At 45.8% G+C, this 17,616-nt stretch overlaps 1 protein-coding gene and 1 pseudogene across 1 annotated transcript; one reads left to right on the plus strand and one right to left on the minus strand.

Annotated features, from left to right (window-relative positions):
- Positions 1–785: 785 nt before the first annotated feature.
- Positions 786–14,552, minus strand: LOC147501839 (7-deoxyloganetin glucosyltransferase pseudogene; annotated as a pseudogene).
- HEXO2 (beta-hexosaminidase 2) lies at positions 14,009–17,361 on the plus strand. The gene is made up of 2 exons (XM_086606840.1): positions 14,009–15,325; positions 16,256–17,361. Exons 1-2 carry the CDS (start codon positions 14,551–14,553, stop codon positions 17,197–17,199), a joined length of 1,719 nt encoding a protein of 572 aa, XP_086462966.1. The 5' UTR covers positions 14,009–14,550; the 3' UTR covers positions 17,200–17,361.
- Positions 17,362–17,616: the final 255 nt, after the last annotated feature.

Genomic DNA, 17,616 nt, shown 5'->3' on the forward strand with positions numbered 1-17,616 from the left:
ACTGAATTTAATTGAACAGTTGAATATTTCTTCTCAATCGCTAAATATGTAGACCCGTGTTAAGTAAGGACAAGTTTGCAAAAGATTCATGCTCCGTAATCTAATAAGACAACTAACTTTTTTAACACATCTGTTTAAAAGAGATAAACTCTGCAGGCCAAATGTCCAAATGATATAATACAGACATGCATGATCTACAAAACCCAACAAATTTATTAACTTGTACTGCAATAAGGACTAATAGTAAGGACTAACAGTCAGTATACAAATTGTTCATGTACGTACCATTTTCTAAGTGGTCTTACTTAGAGTTCTTAAATTCCAAGGATCTAACCCAATGGTATTGTATGATACCAACCGATACAGATTTTGGAATTAAGAACCTCGTCGACAAGTTTGTTCAGATTAATGCAAGAAGACCCACAAGCATAGCTAGTAATTAAGCCCGAATTATTTATTTAATTATTCGCTGAATTATAAGGTTTAAGAATAAAGCGAATAATTCGGCGAATTTTTGAATGATCTGGTTTAATTAGCGAATTGGTTGGGTCGGCTTTATAATTGCCGAATTATTCGCGAATTATAAGGTTTGGCGAATAAAATGACATTTGTATTATTTTTTCATGAATAAAATTGTAAAAATAAAAATAAAAGCGTTATATACTTATATATCAAAATTTTAAATGTAAAATATATGGCGAATTTTAAAGAAATATATTCAGATTATCCCGTTTAAAAACATTATATCGTATTTTTTTTCTTGTTAGCGTTTTATTGGACCGAATATTTAAAAGTATTATTGTTGAAAATTTCGAATCTTAGGCGAATAATTGACATACCGAACTTTTACCGTCCACGAATTTACTAGCTATGCCCACAAGGTCAGCCTCTTCAGCTTTCTTCTCCAATCCAACACATTTTTCTTCATTTCCTTACCTTTATCACCTTCCATCAACTCTCTTACAAGCTTCTCCACTTCATCTCTCTTCACATCATTATCAATATATCTCCATGCCTATACCCCAATGTACACAAGTGTATCGATAGTTTGTTTGTTGATCAGCAAAGAAAGGCCAACATATCATAGGCACACCAGCACATATACTTTTAACTGTTGGGTTCCACCCACAATGAGTTGAGAACCCACCTATGGCAGGGTGGTTAAGGACCTATTCTTTAGGACGCCAACTTGCTAATATTCCCCTTTCTTTAGTCTCATTTATGAACTCGGTTGGAAGAATAGGCGAGTCACCAACGACTAAATCGGGCCTAATGATCCACAAGAAAGCGTGTTTGCTATTCGCTAGACCCCAAGCAAATTCAATGAGTTGGTCAGTTGTCATGACGGTAATGCTGCCAAAATTGACATAAATAGCTGAATTAGGTTCCTTGGAATCATCTTTCCATAAATTTGATCCTATCCTTTTTCGGAAAGCTGGCGATGCAGCAGATGAATTGGTCCGATGGTGTAAAGTGGGGATAATAAGGGCTTGATTGCATCCAAAGTTTCACTCTCAAGAGCATCAAAAGCATTGAGAATGATTGCCGAGGCTTTGCGTGCTCTGTCTAATTGTGTTATCATGAAGTTGAGCACAATGTCATTAGGATCTGTAGTTCTGATAAGAGTGGGAATTGTAAAGGAGTGTTTTGATCTTCTCCTAATTACAACAAGGAAGAACGGGAGGGGTTTGGATTTTGGATGTGACCAGAATTATTTGTGAAAGCTGCCCGCGATTATCTTCTCTCGTTTTTCCTTTTCTTGGGGAGAGAAGAATCAGGTCTGACGTAGTTCCAGTAGGTGGTATTTATAGATTTTAGGGAGAAGAGATCCTTCTGACACGTGTACTCTTTTGTGCAAATGTAGGGTGGAGATCGCGGATGAGTGTTGAATTGGATTTTGGATATGCCTGTTATGATTGGGGGTAGATCGCGGTAGTCCCTATTTCGGTGATGAGATTACCACTAAGATCTTGGCAATCATTACACCTAGTGGGGTGTGTTTCTATCCGGCGTTACGTATCGGCAAAGTGTTAAATCTTGAGATATCTTCGTTCGCACCACCTACGAGTACGCTTTCGCAGGTCGGTCTTGAGGTCGCCTTGGATTCATCTATCTTTGCGACTCGTGTGCTTGCTAGAGGCATTGTTCTCGTCCGTCTTGGAGGTCGATATCTTCGGGCCGCTTTATGCTCGCGAGTCGCGATGCCCTATGAGGATATCGCTCCCTACTACGACCCTACCGGTGGGCGTTGATGTAAGGAAAACGCTGGCCGAGAGAAAGAGTCGGACGGCGTGGTGGAGCATGAAACAAGTAGTGGATGAACCGACCGGTGGCGCCACTTTTGAATCGTGGCCCGTGAATTGGCGGGGAAAAAGGTAGCTTTACCTTAGTTGCACGTGACGAATCGTAGCGGTTGGAGAAAAACGTGTCGCCGGCGTTATGCTGGAATCTGAAAGGGCGATTGCCTTGGAACACGTGTCGCGGCTATAAGCGAAGTCGTAATGATTACTCCTTGGTAACCGAACGGGCGGTTTATACAAAATCAGATTTGAGATACCAAAAAGTTATTTTCGTGTTTTCCTCCATAAAAACGCCGACTAGGGTTTCTCGGTGAGTGCTCTGTCACATTTTTCTTTCAATTTCCATTTGCTTTCCCTCTCAGTCCGCTCGTTATTTTAAGTAGGTAGGTTATTGTCGGGCTATAGGGTTTAAAATTTGAATATTTGATAGAAAAGAGTTGTTATAATGTCGATTCGATGATACTCGATCGGAGGAGGTCAGAGATATCTTTGAGTTGTGGAAATGCGAGGATGAAGCTTGATAAGTGTCGGCGCGGGGGTTGAATTGGAAGAAGAGGATAGGATAAGGGGGGGGTAATGCCCGATCTAGGTCGAGGAGATGGCGTGGCGGTCACGTCGGGTTGGGGAGATGTCGTCATCGGCGATGTGCCCCTAGAAGTGTGAACCGTCGTCTTTGCTAACTCTTCCCCAACCGAGGGCAGCATATGGGATTAAGGTCCCTGACCTGGAGATATACGAGCCACGATTGAGTGAAAATGTTCGTAGTGAGGAGTATAACCCGCCGAACGGTGGAGTTATAATCTGTGAGGGCTAGCTGAGAGCGCATATGCACATACCGTTCTCGAAACTGGTATGCGACTTCTTGGTACTTTGTTGGAAGTCTCCCTGTCAGTTCGTGGGTAACACTGGCGATTATTTAAGGTGTTCAACTGTTGAACGAGTGGGGAATATGACATAAGGGTAGGCCGATATAGTGGAGCACTATGTGAATGCGTCGATCGGGGAACATGAACTTTAGCTTGCAAACCATGACGACGGCGTTCTGGCTTGTGATCGATGGAGTAAGCAATGAGGGCTGGACTAAGAGACCGTTGTTGCTAGTTGGCAATTACCGTGTGGCGGGTGTATACTGCGACCTAGGATTTGTAACATATCCGGTGGGTAGGAACACTTTTTACATTTGTTATTTTTGCGAGCGTTTGATAGTTGTTCTAACAGTCTTTGTTTTGCTTTGGCTGCGAGTTTTCGGAAGTGGCGAACCGATCGTGGGGAGATAGAAAGATTTGCTCGGGTGAGTCGTCATGGAAAAACAAAGCGAAGTTGCCGAGGTTGCACATTTCTTTGTAGAAAAGGGTGGACCGGCAATCGGGAAAAAGGAAAGCGCAAAAAAAGCGAGCTCGAGCTCCGCTAAGGCAAGGAGTGATGGAGGTAACGAACGAGTGACTGGTAACACGAGAGGAGGAGAGGCGGGTGCATGGGGCGCAAAGGCGCCCTATTAGGGGAACTCGGGAGCCGGGAGGATCGGGCAGTCGGCCTGAATGGGGTTCGATCGAGGCTCCTGTGGAGTTGGAGCCAGTGGTTTTGACCGCTCGTGCTAGGGGCAGGTCGGAGAGGAGGCAACGCGACGCCTCTGAGCAAGACGCTGGGCGAGTTGCGAAAGTAGCTCGACACGCTCGTGGGGATGGCTAGCTAGTCGGGCGGATCGATGGTGAAATGCGGCCGGGGCCCGGTATCTCGCCGTAGTGGGGCCCGACCTGAGCAGGTCATGGACTTGGCCACTTTTGGAGTGGGGTCCAGTACGCCTCGACTGGGACGCGATCCCAGTCCGGTGAAGAAGGCCAAGGCTCCGCGTAAGGTGACTGGAAAAGCGGTTGTGTCTGCGGATGATCTGGAGGGACATTTTGTCTATCTGGACGAGCATGGGGCAAATGTATTTAATGAAAGCAAGCGGATTGCTTCCGGATCGAAGAAGATAGCGGGTTGTTTGCTAGAACAAATAGCTCACGGATGGCACCCCGAGAGCTAGATGAGAAGGGGTTGGCCGACAACTTGAGACAAATGGAAATTCGCGCAATGCTTGGTATGTGCGTAGTTTCATCCGAGGTAACTTGTTTGCTTATGCAAATTGTTGTTGTCTTAACCATGTGTAAGTTCGTGTAGGTGGTGAGTGGATTCGAAGTTGAAAGAGATCGCCGGTTCGCGCGAATCGGATAGGAAATGGTGGTGAAGTCGGTTTGGTGAGGAATTGAAAACGTCGGGGGGCCCCAGATGGATGGGAGAGGGCTGGAAGATTTGAAGAAAGCTCATGAAGGCCTGAGTCCGCCAAGATGTTGAAAGATCTGAGCGGAAGAGGCTGAGGCAAAAGCTAGAAGAGGATTTGAAGATAATGTCAGAAAGCACCTACCGTGGAAATTGGTAGAATTTGAATGATTATGCCTTACCTTGCAAGAAGGTTGCTTTCGGACGATTAACCGGGCCTATGACCGGACGCAGATTTGGGCCTTGAGCCGTTGGAGGTGACTGACAATGGTTTGAAGGAGGAACCGCCGCAGCGTCCGTCCCTCGGTGGAGGAGGTCAAAGGGATGTCGAGGTGGGGCGATTGCCTCTTACGTGGCGCGTGCGAAGCGGGGTGGCTCGAGCGAAAAGGCTGTTGCACCTGCGGTGTTGAGCTTAGAGTTGGATGGCATAGCGATTATTGTGGGCCGGGAGAGATCTTTGAGATCGATGAAGCTTTTTTGGCGTGGAGGGTAGCTACCGTGCGGAGATGACGAGTTGTGAAAGTTGTTGCTTGTCTTTTTATCGGCTTATATCTTTGTGATACAATAGAACTGGGTTTCACAGGGTAACACAGGCGGTTTCGCTTTTTATGTTTGTGTATTGTAATCTTGAGCGAGTGGGTGTCTCTTTGCTGATTCGGGGTAGCGAATGTTGTTAACTCGTGTGTGGTTTGGGTTGGATTTCTACGAGTAGTCTCAAAGAACTTCGGCTCAAGATCGTTTGTATGAAAAAATTTGTTAAACGAGTCGTCCTTTTGTTTGCATGCGATGGTAGATATTTGTTTTGCTTGTGTATGGCTGAGTCGTTTGCTCGCTCATAGTTATGCAGGATTATACGGCTTATAATGGAACGTGGTAGGCACATTGTGGTGACAACCTCCTTACTTATGATTGGTAAGATGGGAGGAGCGTCATGTTGTTGGAGTGCTTGCGATTGCGAAATACGCGCAACGCGAGCATCAGATCGCTGGAGTCTGGCTCGAGACGTAGGTCGAATTGCTATTCGCGTATTGATCTGCCAACTGCGGTGTTCCCTTGCGTCGCGTGAATGCGTGTAGGGAGACGAAGCGGTTCATGGGACATAATGATGGCGGGCAGATGGCGTTTGGCGTCTCAAGGTGATTATGAGGCACTTAGGAAAAGGCGTTTCCTAAGGAATATAAAACTCGAATATCATCAAGGGTTTTATCATTGTTATGCCTAAGCTTCCCTTCATCGTCTTTTGCGCCGATGTTTCGCTTCATCGCAGTGCGTGGTTTCTTATCTGCTTGGCGTGTTATTACGTTTGAGAAATACCTAGAGTAAGCTTTAGCTCATGCCATGATAACTTTCTTTGCTAGGTTAGGATGGCTAGATGTCATGCGTTTGTGAGAGAAGCGTCACCACTATCAATGGAGGAAATGGAGTTTGAGCCTCATGTTCATGGCGATCGTGGGAAGAGAAAGGTTCGATGGAGAAAGCGAAGGGTCATAAGCGACCGAGGAGAGATAGTCGCCCATTTGGCGGCATTGTGTTGGTCGCCACGTCGAATGAAGCTGGCGCTGGTCGTTAAATTCGGCGGCGTGGCTGGGGCAAAGTCGCCCGATCCGCGGGTGTAAGAGTTCGCCCCCGTGAATGTAAGGATGGGGGGCGAATTCTACTACGGGGGGAAGCGGGGAAGAAGCGGATGGTGAAAGCGTTGGTTGTAGCTTCCACTCGGCTCCCATAAGCGACTAAGCGTTACGAAGAGGATTGTGCTAGATGGTGATAAAGCGAGGTGGAGGGCGAGGACATGGGAACACTACCGGGGGGCGATGGATATGGCGCTTGTTTGGTGAGCTCGATACCTTAAGCGTTTGTCTTGCCGACTTCGTGGAGTCCGGTGTTCTAACCGCTCATGCGGTTTTGCGCGGGGTATGATAAGTTGAAAGATGATGCGGCGGCGCATCGAGACTAGTGGTAACCCTCACGTGGATTTTGGGGTTGATGCGAGCTGCGTGGGGGTGGACAAGAAGAAACTAGAAGTGATGTCCACCAAGTACGAGCGATTTCCGAGAACTTATTTATCTTGGACGGATATGACCGAGCTAGAAAGGAATTGGGCCAGGATATTTGCTTATCGCGAAGAAATGCCGGAAGGTGTATAAAAGCGAAGAATATCTTTTCGAAGCTTGTATCGTTATGCCGCTACGGGACGAAAAAGTATGACTGACGAAGAAAGCGATTGGGTGATGAGTCGAGGGGCACGAGATCGCGTGTGATGCTAAGATCTGCCCCGGCACACGGCTTCTACCGGTAGCACCACCGGAGAAGATAAGCATGTCATTCGGTGATGTTTGAAGATGTGATCTTCTAGTCTTCGGTTAGTCTTGAAAAATGTAGTCTACATGCGCTTTCCTCTCTTATATGAGAGTTAACAATAGAAATTTGTGTCTTCGGGCTTACGAAGCGGTTCAGCCTTTTTCGGGCTGGTTTCCACGAAAGTGGCGATTCGATATTTTGCTTATTTTGTAATGATCCTCGATCTGGATTTCTGGGTAATCGGCGGTCGGTGAACATATCTGTTGCGGCGTTTGGTCGTGTATTGTTATTGCTTATGCTCGCATGCATGTTATTTCCTATATGTGTATGACTAACGTTACGTGTATGAGGCATGTGGTTTTCGATAGCGAGTATATCGTTTTGCGAGAGTGTGTTCTCTTTGAGTCGACCTTAGAAGTATAAGTCATCGGCGATAACAAGAAATAGAGAGGCTATGACAAGAATGCCGTAAGCTATGAGCATGTAAGCTCCAGAGGCGTTCTCACGGAGAGCGTTTCGCATTATCGATCCTAGAAATATAGGTCCTCGGCGTGACAAAATTGTAGAGGCTATGTAGCATGTAAGCTCGAGAGGTAGAAATGCGCTCCGCGGAGAGCGTTCGCTTTAGTCGATCCTAGAAATATAGGTCCTCGGCGTGACAAAAGTGTAGGCTAGGCTATGTAGCTCCGTGAAGCTGGTCGATCCTAGAAATATAGGTCGCTCCGCGGAGGCGTGTGGTGGCGTTAAAGCGTGGTGGAATGGGGAGTATCTTGAGGTTCGCATCGGATGACCGTTGCATGGCGTTATGACTCTCGGTGGAATAGCTAGCGAAGTAATTATACAAATGTGACCTTAGATTTATAATCTTTGAAATAACAATTTGCATAGGTAGAAAAGCTTTATTGATAAAATCGTTTTAGCGGATAAGTATTCCATGGGCGAGGTAACAATTTTCCCTCTTGGGTTTTATCCAATATCGCCATTGCTACAACGCTTTACGATGTATGGGCCTTCCCAATTAGGGGCTAGCTTGGAGTCGTCTTGCGTCTTTTTAGCACTAGGTCGCGGGTTGAAAAAGGCCGAGGATGTACTCGCTTGTTGTAGGAGTTCTTGAGTTTCTTGATAAGACGCGACTCGATGGGACTCGATCAGCGCTTTTCGAAAGCGGTCGATTTCTTTAAAAGCGCTAAAAGCGAGTCGTTGTGTCCGGATTCTACAAGTTACGGCGAGTCGTAGTATTTGTCATTTCGGTAGGAATTACGACTACGTGCCATAACACAAGGAGAATGGTGATTCGCCCGGTGCTAGATCGGGCGTGGTGCGGTGAGCCCTGAGAATTTTTCAACTGATTTTTGGCGGCTTTTGTTCTTTTCGATCTTTTTCTTTAGATTTTCGGGATTGCTTTGTTTCGGCCGCAGCTGGCCATTACTCACGAAGCGTCTTCGCGGAGTAGAAAATGAATGAATGATCTTCCACTTGGCTAGGAACTCTTTGGTATTCGGCCTTTGAATTGAGGCCCATTGTCCATTACTAGTGTATGTGGTAAACCAAATCTGGTGATAATGTGAGTCGGATGAAGTTTGGGACATGGGACTCTTTGGCGTGTGCTAAGAGGAATGGCCTCGACCCACTTGGTGAAGTAGTCGGTGGCAGCTAGGACAAAGCGGAAGCGGTACTCTTACGTGGGATGAATGGTCCCATAATGTCCATGCCCCACATGTGAAATGGCCGCGGGCTCGCTATCTTGTCGGTTAGCGGCGAGTTGGATGATATTGTGGCGAGCGTTTGGCATTTGAGACATTTGAGGGCGTATGCTTTAGCATCGATCTGCATCCGGGGGCGAAATATCCTTGAGAGATGGCCTTGTGAGCTAATGGCGGCGCCCGGTGTGATTTCCACATTCTCGCCGTGGATTTACAAAAATCAATTGACCACGATGCAGGGTAATGCCGCGAAAGTAAGTGTGGGCCACCCGGCGGATTTCTGAGCGGCTTGTTTTGGACTAAACAATAACGGCGAGCTTGATATGGGACTGCGCGGCCTTGATGCGGCTCCTCGGGGGGCGTCGTGCCGTCTTGGATATAATCGATGATGGGCTGCATCCATGTTTGGCTCAACCGACCGGGCGGAGAGAGAAATAGGTAAACTTATCATCAAGGTGTGGTCGACTTGGTATGCGGTCGATCGGCGACTTCTATGAGAACTTGTCGGGGGCAGCATTTCGGTGCAGGATAGCCAAGTAAGCTAAAGCTGTCTGCGTGGCGGTTCTCCTCCCGAGAAATGATGTATGTGTACCGCTTAAAAGAAGGCAATAACCGATGAACGACCTAAAGATATTTGGAAAGGTTTACCGTGGGTAGTGTACTCTTTTGCAACTGGCGAGCGACCGATTCGCGAGAGTCACTAAAGACTTGGATCTCTTCGACACCGAAATTGCGGTACCATCCTTAATCCCTAATTAAGCCATTACTCCGCCTCATTATTGGAAGTTGCAAAGTCAATCGCGGTTGACTTTTCAATCATATTTCCGTCGGGGAAACTAAGGCGACTCGATGCCACTTCCACCAAGATTACTCGAACCATCCACAAAAGAGACCCGAGTGATTTGACTTTCGTTTTTGTAATGCAGGAGCTCGGTTTCTTGTTCCCGGTTAGGGGTCCTCATTTGGGAAATCTGCTAGGAAATCGGCGACGACGACCTTTTACGAGAAGTCGCGGGGACGAACTCTATGTGGTGTTCTCAGAGTTCTTCGCCCCAAACCGCCATTCGAAAGTAGTCTTGTTTTCTTTGTGAAGGACTTTTTCTTCAATGGAAGGTCGGTAAGAACTTTGATTTGATGTGCACGAAAGTACGGCTGAACTTCGTCGCGGAATACAACAAAGCAAAAATGCGGCTCGTTCGAGAAGGCGTAATTCTTTTTTCTTTTTGGCGTGGAGTGTCTTACTCGCGTGAAGTAGATCGGCTTCTACGAATTGTTCTCCTCTTTAAAAGAGAGCTGATGGCGGTAAAAATCGGATCTGACCCGGATAAAGCCCGGTGTCTCTCCATATATTGGTTTGGCTAAGGCGGGGCGTGGTGAGATACTCTTTGAGAGTAGCGAATGCATGATGACATTGATCGCTCCATGAAAGCGGCTCGCCTTTTTTGAGGAGCTGCGAGGAACGATCTACACTTATCGAGGCCCTTGATATGAACGGTTGGCGCCCGCGACCATTCAAACAATTTACGTATCTGTTTCTTTGTGCGTGGATCGGGCATATCTAAGAACACTTTCGGATCGGGTCGATTTGCCTCGATCCCGCGCCTGCGACACACGATACCCTAAAAACTTGGGAGGGCGCTCAAAGAGGCATTTTTACGGGTTCAACTTCATGCCCGATGCGGCGTAGTCACGGAAAGCGCTTGTTCGAGGTGGGTGAGGTGATCACCGGCTTTTTGCTTTTGACAACCATGCCGTCAATGTAGACCTCCATGGTGTCGCCTAACATGTCTTGGAACATGTTAGTGACCCGGCGTTGGTATGTCGCTCCGTTCTTTGGACGAGCGGGAGGGCGTTGTAATAGATCCCTTGCTCAGTAATGAAGCGGCGTCTTCTCTTGATCTTCCTCGGCGAGTGGGATTTGGTTGTACCATTATGCGCATCCATAAGGAGAGGGAGCTCATGACCCAAGGTTTGGTCGACAAGTTGGTCAATCGAGGCAAAGGAAAAGCGTCTTTTGGCGTGGCTTGATTGACATTTGTGAAATCAACGATAAAGCGAATCGTGCCATTCTTTTGGGGACGGCGACAATATTTGCAATCCACTCGGGGTAGTCTACCTTTCGATGAAACCGACTTGCTTGAGTTTTTCGACCTCGTCATTGATGGCTTTTGAAAGCGAGGATAGTCGGCGAAGGTCGTTTAATCGGTTTGGTCTAGCATTGGGGTTCACATTTAATTTATGGCATCGCGATTTTAGGATCGACTCGAGACACATCAATATCGACCAAGCAAAACATCTTTATTCATAGATAAAAATTTACAAAATTTGGGTCTTTAATGTGGGGTCGAGGTTGGCCCCTACATAAAACGAACTTGGGGTCGTCGGTGATTGCCTAAGTTCACTCTTTCTTTTCTCGCCCTTCGGAGGTGTTACAACGGATGGTGGAGCGCTGGTGGTAATTCGCTCTCAAGGGGTCTTGAGCGTGCTCTGCGGGCTAGTCCGGCTAGCGGTTGGGGTCCGAACGACTTGAGCAGCAGCGTTGATGGGGGCATCCCCCATGGAATGGATAAAGACTTTGGAGGTATGGACAGCGGTGGTACGGCCGTTGTTGGCACGTGTGTTGGCCCACCACAATCCGAAGCGATTCTTGACACTCTAGTCGATGGGGGGCTGATTTTGTATCAATCTTTGGGTAGCTTTGCTTGTGCGGGGAATGAGTCGGGGAGCGATCGCGGTATTAACTTCTTTGGAGCCCCAGTTACGCTTGGCGGGTCGAGTCACGGACTCGACCACTAAATCATGTGCCATTATTATGGCGGGGTGGGCTCGTGTATGATGGGTGTCGATCCGCAGGCGATCTCATTTTGGTTGATACTATCGGTTATAGTGATCGCTTCAAAGCCGATTGCTTTAAGCTCCATCATTCCCCAGGTCACGGGAAGCGTAGAACTTGATGCAATGTTGATGGATTGCTTGCATCCGATGGATCGGTAATCGCCCTAGTATTGCATTGTATGACGACTTAATGTCGAGAACGCTAAACCGTGTATTACAGGTAATCTTATCCTCTCGAGATCCCACCGATAATTGGTAAGATAATGTCACCAATGGGGGTCGGCTCTGGAGCCATTGAACCCCGTAAAGGGGCGATTGGGTCTACGAGCGGACTTGGGAGGTTCATCTCTTACATGGTGTGGTAAAATAAGATGTCGCAGGAACTACCAGGGTCGATCAGGAGGCGCTTGACTGTCCAATCGCTGATTTTGACATGAACTACCAATGCGTCATTATGAGGGAGGCGGACTTTGCTTAAGTCGGCCTCGCGGAAAATGATATCGCTCGGCTGCGACTGAATCAGCGGGCGTGGCTGCTGTGAAGTAAAATGATAGACTTTCGAAGAGCGCCAACCCGACATTTTTTCTCGGGAAGAGGTCGCGGAATCGTCCGGAAAGGTAATCACATGAATAGTGCGAGCATTGTCCGCGATCGGACGAGTCTTTGCCTTCTCGGGATGAAACGATCGGGGAGCATCCCTGCTCTGCGGGGCGAGCACTGTACCCTTTGGTGGTGGCGGTGAGGTGGAGATCGACTTACATTACCACGACGAGCCATCAACTTGTGACGCAGTCGCCATCGGGGAATGCTAGTGTATTGTTTGATATGACCATCTTCCACCGGTCTTGGAGATAATGCTTGACCCCAACATGCATCGGTTTCATGGCACTTTGCTTTGTGAAATGCACAAAAGGCTTGCCAGTCGATCTACCGCCGCCCGATGTTTGGGAGAAAAAAATGAGGCGCTTTAATCTTATCGGTATGTGACCGGGGAGCGATGTCGACGGTGAACTCTCTGCTGTTATCGATCGTGTAACGAAGCCGGTGCAAGCGACTGGGCTTCTTGACCCGCGGGTACGATCCGAGACGGCCGCTACTGCCGTGGTTCTCGTCTAAGCCGGTGGCTTCAAAGTTTCTGCAACTTGATATACTTGTCCACGCGGGCGCATCTGATTTGAGAGTGTGTCTCGGGCTCTTTCATCAACGACACGGAGAGGTCGATTATTCGACGCCGACAAGCATTAGAAAATGCGAGTGTGGCGAAAAGACTCTTTTAAGCCGCTTTCCATGCATAGCGATTCGACCTTGAACCGCCCTAGGAATTCACGAATAGTTTCGTCTTCTCGGAAGATAAGCGAAATAGTGAATCAAGATCCGCCTTCTTCCGATGCATTTGTGCGCGTCTTGGTGGCAAATAGATCGATTGAAGCCGCTTTCGAAGGTTCTAATAGAATCCGATTCGATTAAAAAAAGAACCAATCAAGAGCACCATCTTTGAGAATTTGGTGGAAATAATCTGCGGTGGAGATGATCGAACTCAAAGTGAACCGTAGAGTGCCAAACTCGAATGTAGCGAGCCACATCTTTGACGGGCACGCGTCGCCATCATACATTGGAAAGCGTGGCTGGATAAAATCTTTCGGAGAGGGTTTATTGAGAACCTCTGTGCTGAACGGAGACGCGCGATATGTCTTGAGCATCTTGTGAACAATCGTGTGGAGTCCTTCTTCTTGGCGTTACGATCAATCTTTTGTGATAATTCGTTAATCTGGCGATTGACGATGATATGCGGCTGGCAGATTCTGCAAACTTCTTTGTTGTTGGTAAACATCCACGAGCTCTTAAGGTAGCATTTTCTTCCCTGAGCAAGGAAATGCTCTCATTTGTTAATCCGGTGGTGTGCAAGGCTCGGACTTGAGCTTCGAGGTGGCCATGCCGTGGGCTTGAGAATTGGTAATGGAAGAGGTAGTTTATGGTGGTTTCTCAAGTAATCGAGACCACGACGGCCTTGATGTAAAGGAGTGTTTTGATCTTCTCCTAATTACAATAAGGAAGAGCGGGAAGGGTTTGGATTTTGGATGTGGACCGAGGTATTTGTGAGCTTAAGCCGCCTCACGATATCTTCTCGTTTTTCTTTTCTTGGGGGAGAAGAATCGAGTCGGCGTAGTTCCAAGTGGGTGGTATTTATAGATTTTGGGGAGAGGAGATCCTTCGACCGTGTACTCTTTTGTGCAAATGTAGGGTGGAGATCGCGGATGAGTGTTGAATTGGATTTTGGATATGCCTGTTATGATTGGGGGTAGATGCGGTAGTCCCTATTTCCATTGATGAGATTACCACTAAGATCTTGGCAATCATTACTTTGGTGGGGTGTGTTTCTATCCAGCGTTCAGTATCGGTAAAGTGTTAAATGCTTGAGATATCTTCGTTCGCACCACCTACTCGAGCCGCTCGCAGGTCGGTCTTGGAGGTCGCCTTGGATTCATCTATGCTGCGCACTCGGTATTGCTGCTAGAAATTGTTCGAATGTCCGTCTTGGAGGTCGATATCTTCAGTTCGCTTATGCTCCTCGCGAGTGCGATGCCCTATGAGGATATCGCTCCCCTACAACTTGTTTGATACATTGTTGTGAACTTCTAGTCTGAAACACACGCCACAGATCCAACGCATTGTTGCACTGTACATCAATGGTGACATCGTGATGTAACTCCTTAGTTTACAATAGTTTCCAAGTCCATTTTGATGTGATACGAACTGGAATACTGGATTGATCAATTTTACCAACCTGAGATTGACCAAACTCGGATTAAAACAAAAACAAACCCACCTAATTCTGCAGCCTGCAGATCATCCAAAACTTAAAAAAAAACCACACCAAAAGAATAAGGGTACCCAAAGAATAATGAAGAAATCTGCGGAGCTCCCAACATTTGGACCCATCTCAAATACACTTCAGAAGATATTCTGAGCGACTTCACGTCTTCACCCAATAAAATCAAACACAACACTCCAAATTGCAACCCAACAAAACTAATCGCATTGTGTGAACCCCAACAAGGGTCATCCACAAAATCCACAACAACATATAACTACTAGCATAGTACCACCATTCACAACTCACAACTCACCACACAATTTCATAAAACCCAAAAGCCATGTCGTCTATTTACACCCACCACTTCTATTCTCTTTCCATAATCTTGATCCTCTTTTCGATCACGACCGTCCATTCCCAAATCAACGTCTGGCCTAAACCAAGAACCATCTCATGGTCCCACCCACAACTCACTCTTCTATCTCCAACATTCCAAATCACTTCTCCTATTCACACCCACCTCACTCCGGCAATCACTCGTTACACCCACACTATACTAACAAAACACTACCACCCCATCATCGCACCCACCGTCAACCTCACTTCCTCATCACCCCTACAAACGTTAACACTCACCATAACCGATCTCATTTCACCACTTCAACACGGCGTAAACGAGTCGTATACTCTATACATCCCCACCACTGGAACGTCTGCTAATCTAACAGCTCCAACAGTATGGGGTGCAATGAGAGGTCTAGAAACATTTTCACAACTCGTGTACGGTGACCCGCCACGACTCGCAACGGGTTTGTTTATAAGTGACTCCCCTATATTTGAACATAGAGGTATTATGCTTGATACATCAAGGAACTACTATGGTGTTGAAGATATATTGAGAACAATTGAAGCAATGAGTTATAATAAACTCAACGCGTTTCATTGGCACGTGGTTGATTCTCATTCATTCCCATTGGTTTTGCCTTCGGAACCGGAACTTTCTAGGAAAGGTTCTTATGGGCCTAAAATGCAATATTCAGTTGAAGATGTGAAGAAGATTGTGCAATTCGGGTTTGAACATGGTGTTAGAGTTATTCCCGAAATTGACTCTCCAGGTTAGTGTGTTTTACTTTTCTTCATTTTTGATCTCTCCTAATTGTTATGAGTTCAGTTCCTAGTTTCTAGTGGAGTAGCTTTAATGGAGAGTGATTGTGGTCCACGTGGGGTGTATGGTCCTATCGAGTACTTAGGAAGAAGTGCTCAGATCCGATTAGGTGGTTGGATCACTTGGATAACATGGGCACATGGTCATGTAACTCTATTTTCAATTGGTCTGTAGTAAACTAGTAATTCGGTCAGCTGATTTTACGAAGTTGGTCTGGATAAGCACTCCTGTGCCCTGTAGAATGGGAAACGACTCAAAATATGGTTAATTTGAACTTTGATGCATAGTAAAAAGTACCGCGAAATATCGTCTGTTGCAATTTTTTGAAATTTGCTCAAAATTTTTAAAATCCCCACATAAATACATAATAGGATTTTGATTGAGGAGTTAGGTTTCTACAATTCTACGTACTAACAGTTCTGATTTTTAAACATTGTTGGCTGGTTACTTTGGTAAGAGTCAACTCCTTTTATTGCATGCCTTGGTAACGTGAATGGGCTGTGGGCATGGTGGTGCTATGTCAGTGAATACTGATAGGTGACATCTGATAGAATTTCCACGGATGCTTATTAGCATTTTGCGATCAGACTCCGACCAAATTGCTAGATAGAATCATCGGTTAGTTTGGGAAGTTAGAAAGTTTGTACTACCTATTGAGATTGGACCCTAAATCCTACTTGCATGCAAAAAAAAGAGATTGGACCCTAATTTAATCGTTTATGAACATGAAATGGTATTATATTGTGTATGTAAATTGGAGCCGGCCAAAATATGCCAAATAACAAGGCCTAATTGACAGATTGGAAACATGGTTTGTATAAGTTGCATTTTCCTCAGAATTTATCTTCAGACTCTTCATGGTTCTTGTTTCTGGTTGCAGGGCATACAGGTTCATGGGCTGAAGCTTATCCTGAAATCGTCGCTTGTGCAAACATGTTCTGGTTACCATCCGGAACTGCTTGGGAAGATCGACTTGCATCTGAACCTGGAACTGGTCACCTTAACCCTCTTCACCCAAAAACCTATGAAGTCCTCAAAAATGTCATCCATGATGTTACAACTCTATTCCCAGAAAACTTTTACCATGGAGGAGCAGATGAGATTGTTCCCGGTTGTTGGAAGGCTGACCCAAGCATCCAAAAGTTCTTATCAGATGGTGGAACTCTTAGTCAACTTCTCGATATCTTTATAAATTCAACTTTACCATATATCACGTCGCATAACCGAACTGTGGTCTATTGGGAAGATGTCTTATTGGATGCAACTGTGAAGGCAGACCCTTCACTTCTCCCCACTGGAAGCACCATTTTACAAACATGGAACAATGGACCAAACAACACGAAACTCATTGTTTCCGCGGGATACAGAGCAATAGTTTCATCATCTGAGTTTTACTATTTGGATTGTGGTCACGGCGATTTTCTGGGAAATGATAGTAGCTATGATACTTTAGGACCTGTTCCAAAAAATGGTGGGTCATGGTGTGGGCCATTTAAGACATGGCAAACGATATATGACTATGATATAACATATGGTTTAAATGAGCAAGAAGCAAAGTTGGTTATAGGAGGAGAAGTTGCACTTTGGTCAGAACAAGCTGATTCAACAGTATTAGATGCTAGACTATGGCCTCGAACTTCAGCAATGGCTGAAACATTATGGTCAGGGAACAAGGATGAGAGTGGTAAGAAGAGGTATGCTGAGGCAACTGATAGGTTGAATGAATGGCGTTATAGAATGGTGAGCAGAGGTATTGCGGCTGAACCCCTTCAACCCCTTTGGTGCATTTCTCACCCAGGCATGTGTAATTATAATTATATTTAGTGATTTTATTGGTAGAGAAATCATGTTTGATCATAGGCTGTGTGATCCAAAGCCTAAGTTTATAACTTTGAACTTTAGTGAAGAAGAGAATGTTCTTTCCACAGCTATTTTTTGTTGAAAAGTTTGTTAATCAATGGATAGAAGCAAAAAGGTTTATGTGAAGAGTTTTGTTTTAAATTTATTCAAGACATAATGACCTAAAAATACAATGTACTTTGCAGTTTTTTACATTAAATACAATGTATTATTTTTTTTGCCTAAAAATACAACATACTTTCAATTTTTTACAATTGATACTATCTGTTAAATCGGATTCGACAGAGCTCGATTTAGCCGTTAAAAAGCAGTCACGTGACTTGCACCCACCTTTTATTTTCGATTTTCATGTTTTGGAAAATTCAAATAATGCTTAGGTGG

Source organism: Coptis chinensis, chromosome 4 (genome assembly GCF_015680905.1).
Source record: "Coptis chinensis isolate HL-2020 chromosome 4, ASM1568090v1, whole genome shotgun sequence".
Classification (NCBI taxonomy): domain Eukaryota; kingdom Viridiplantae; phylum Streptophyta; class Magnoliopsida; order Ranunculales; family Ranunculaceae; genus Coptis; species Coptis chinensis.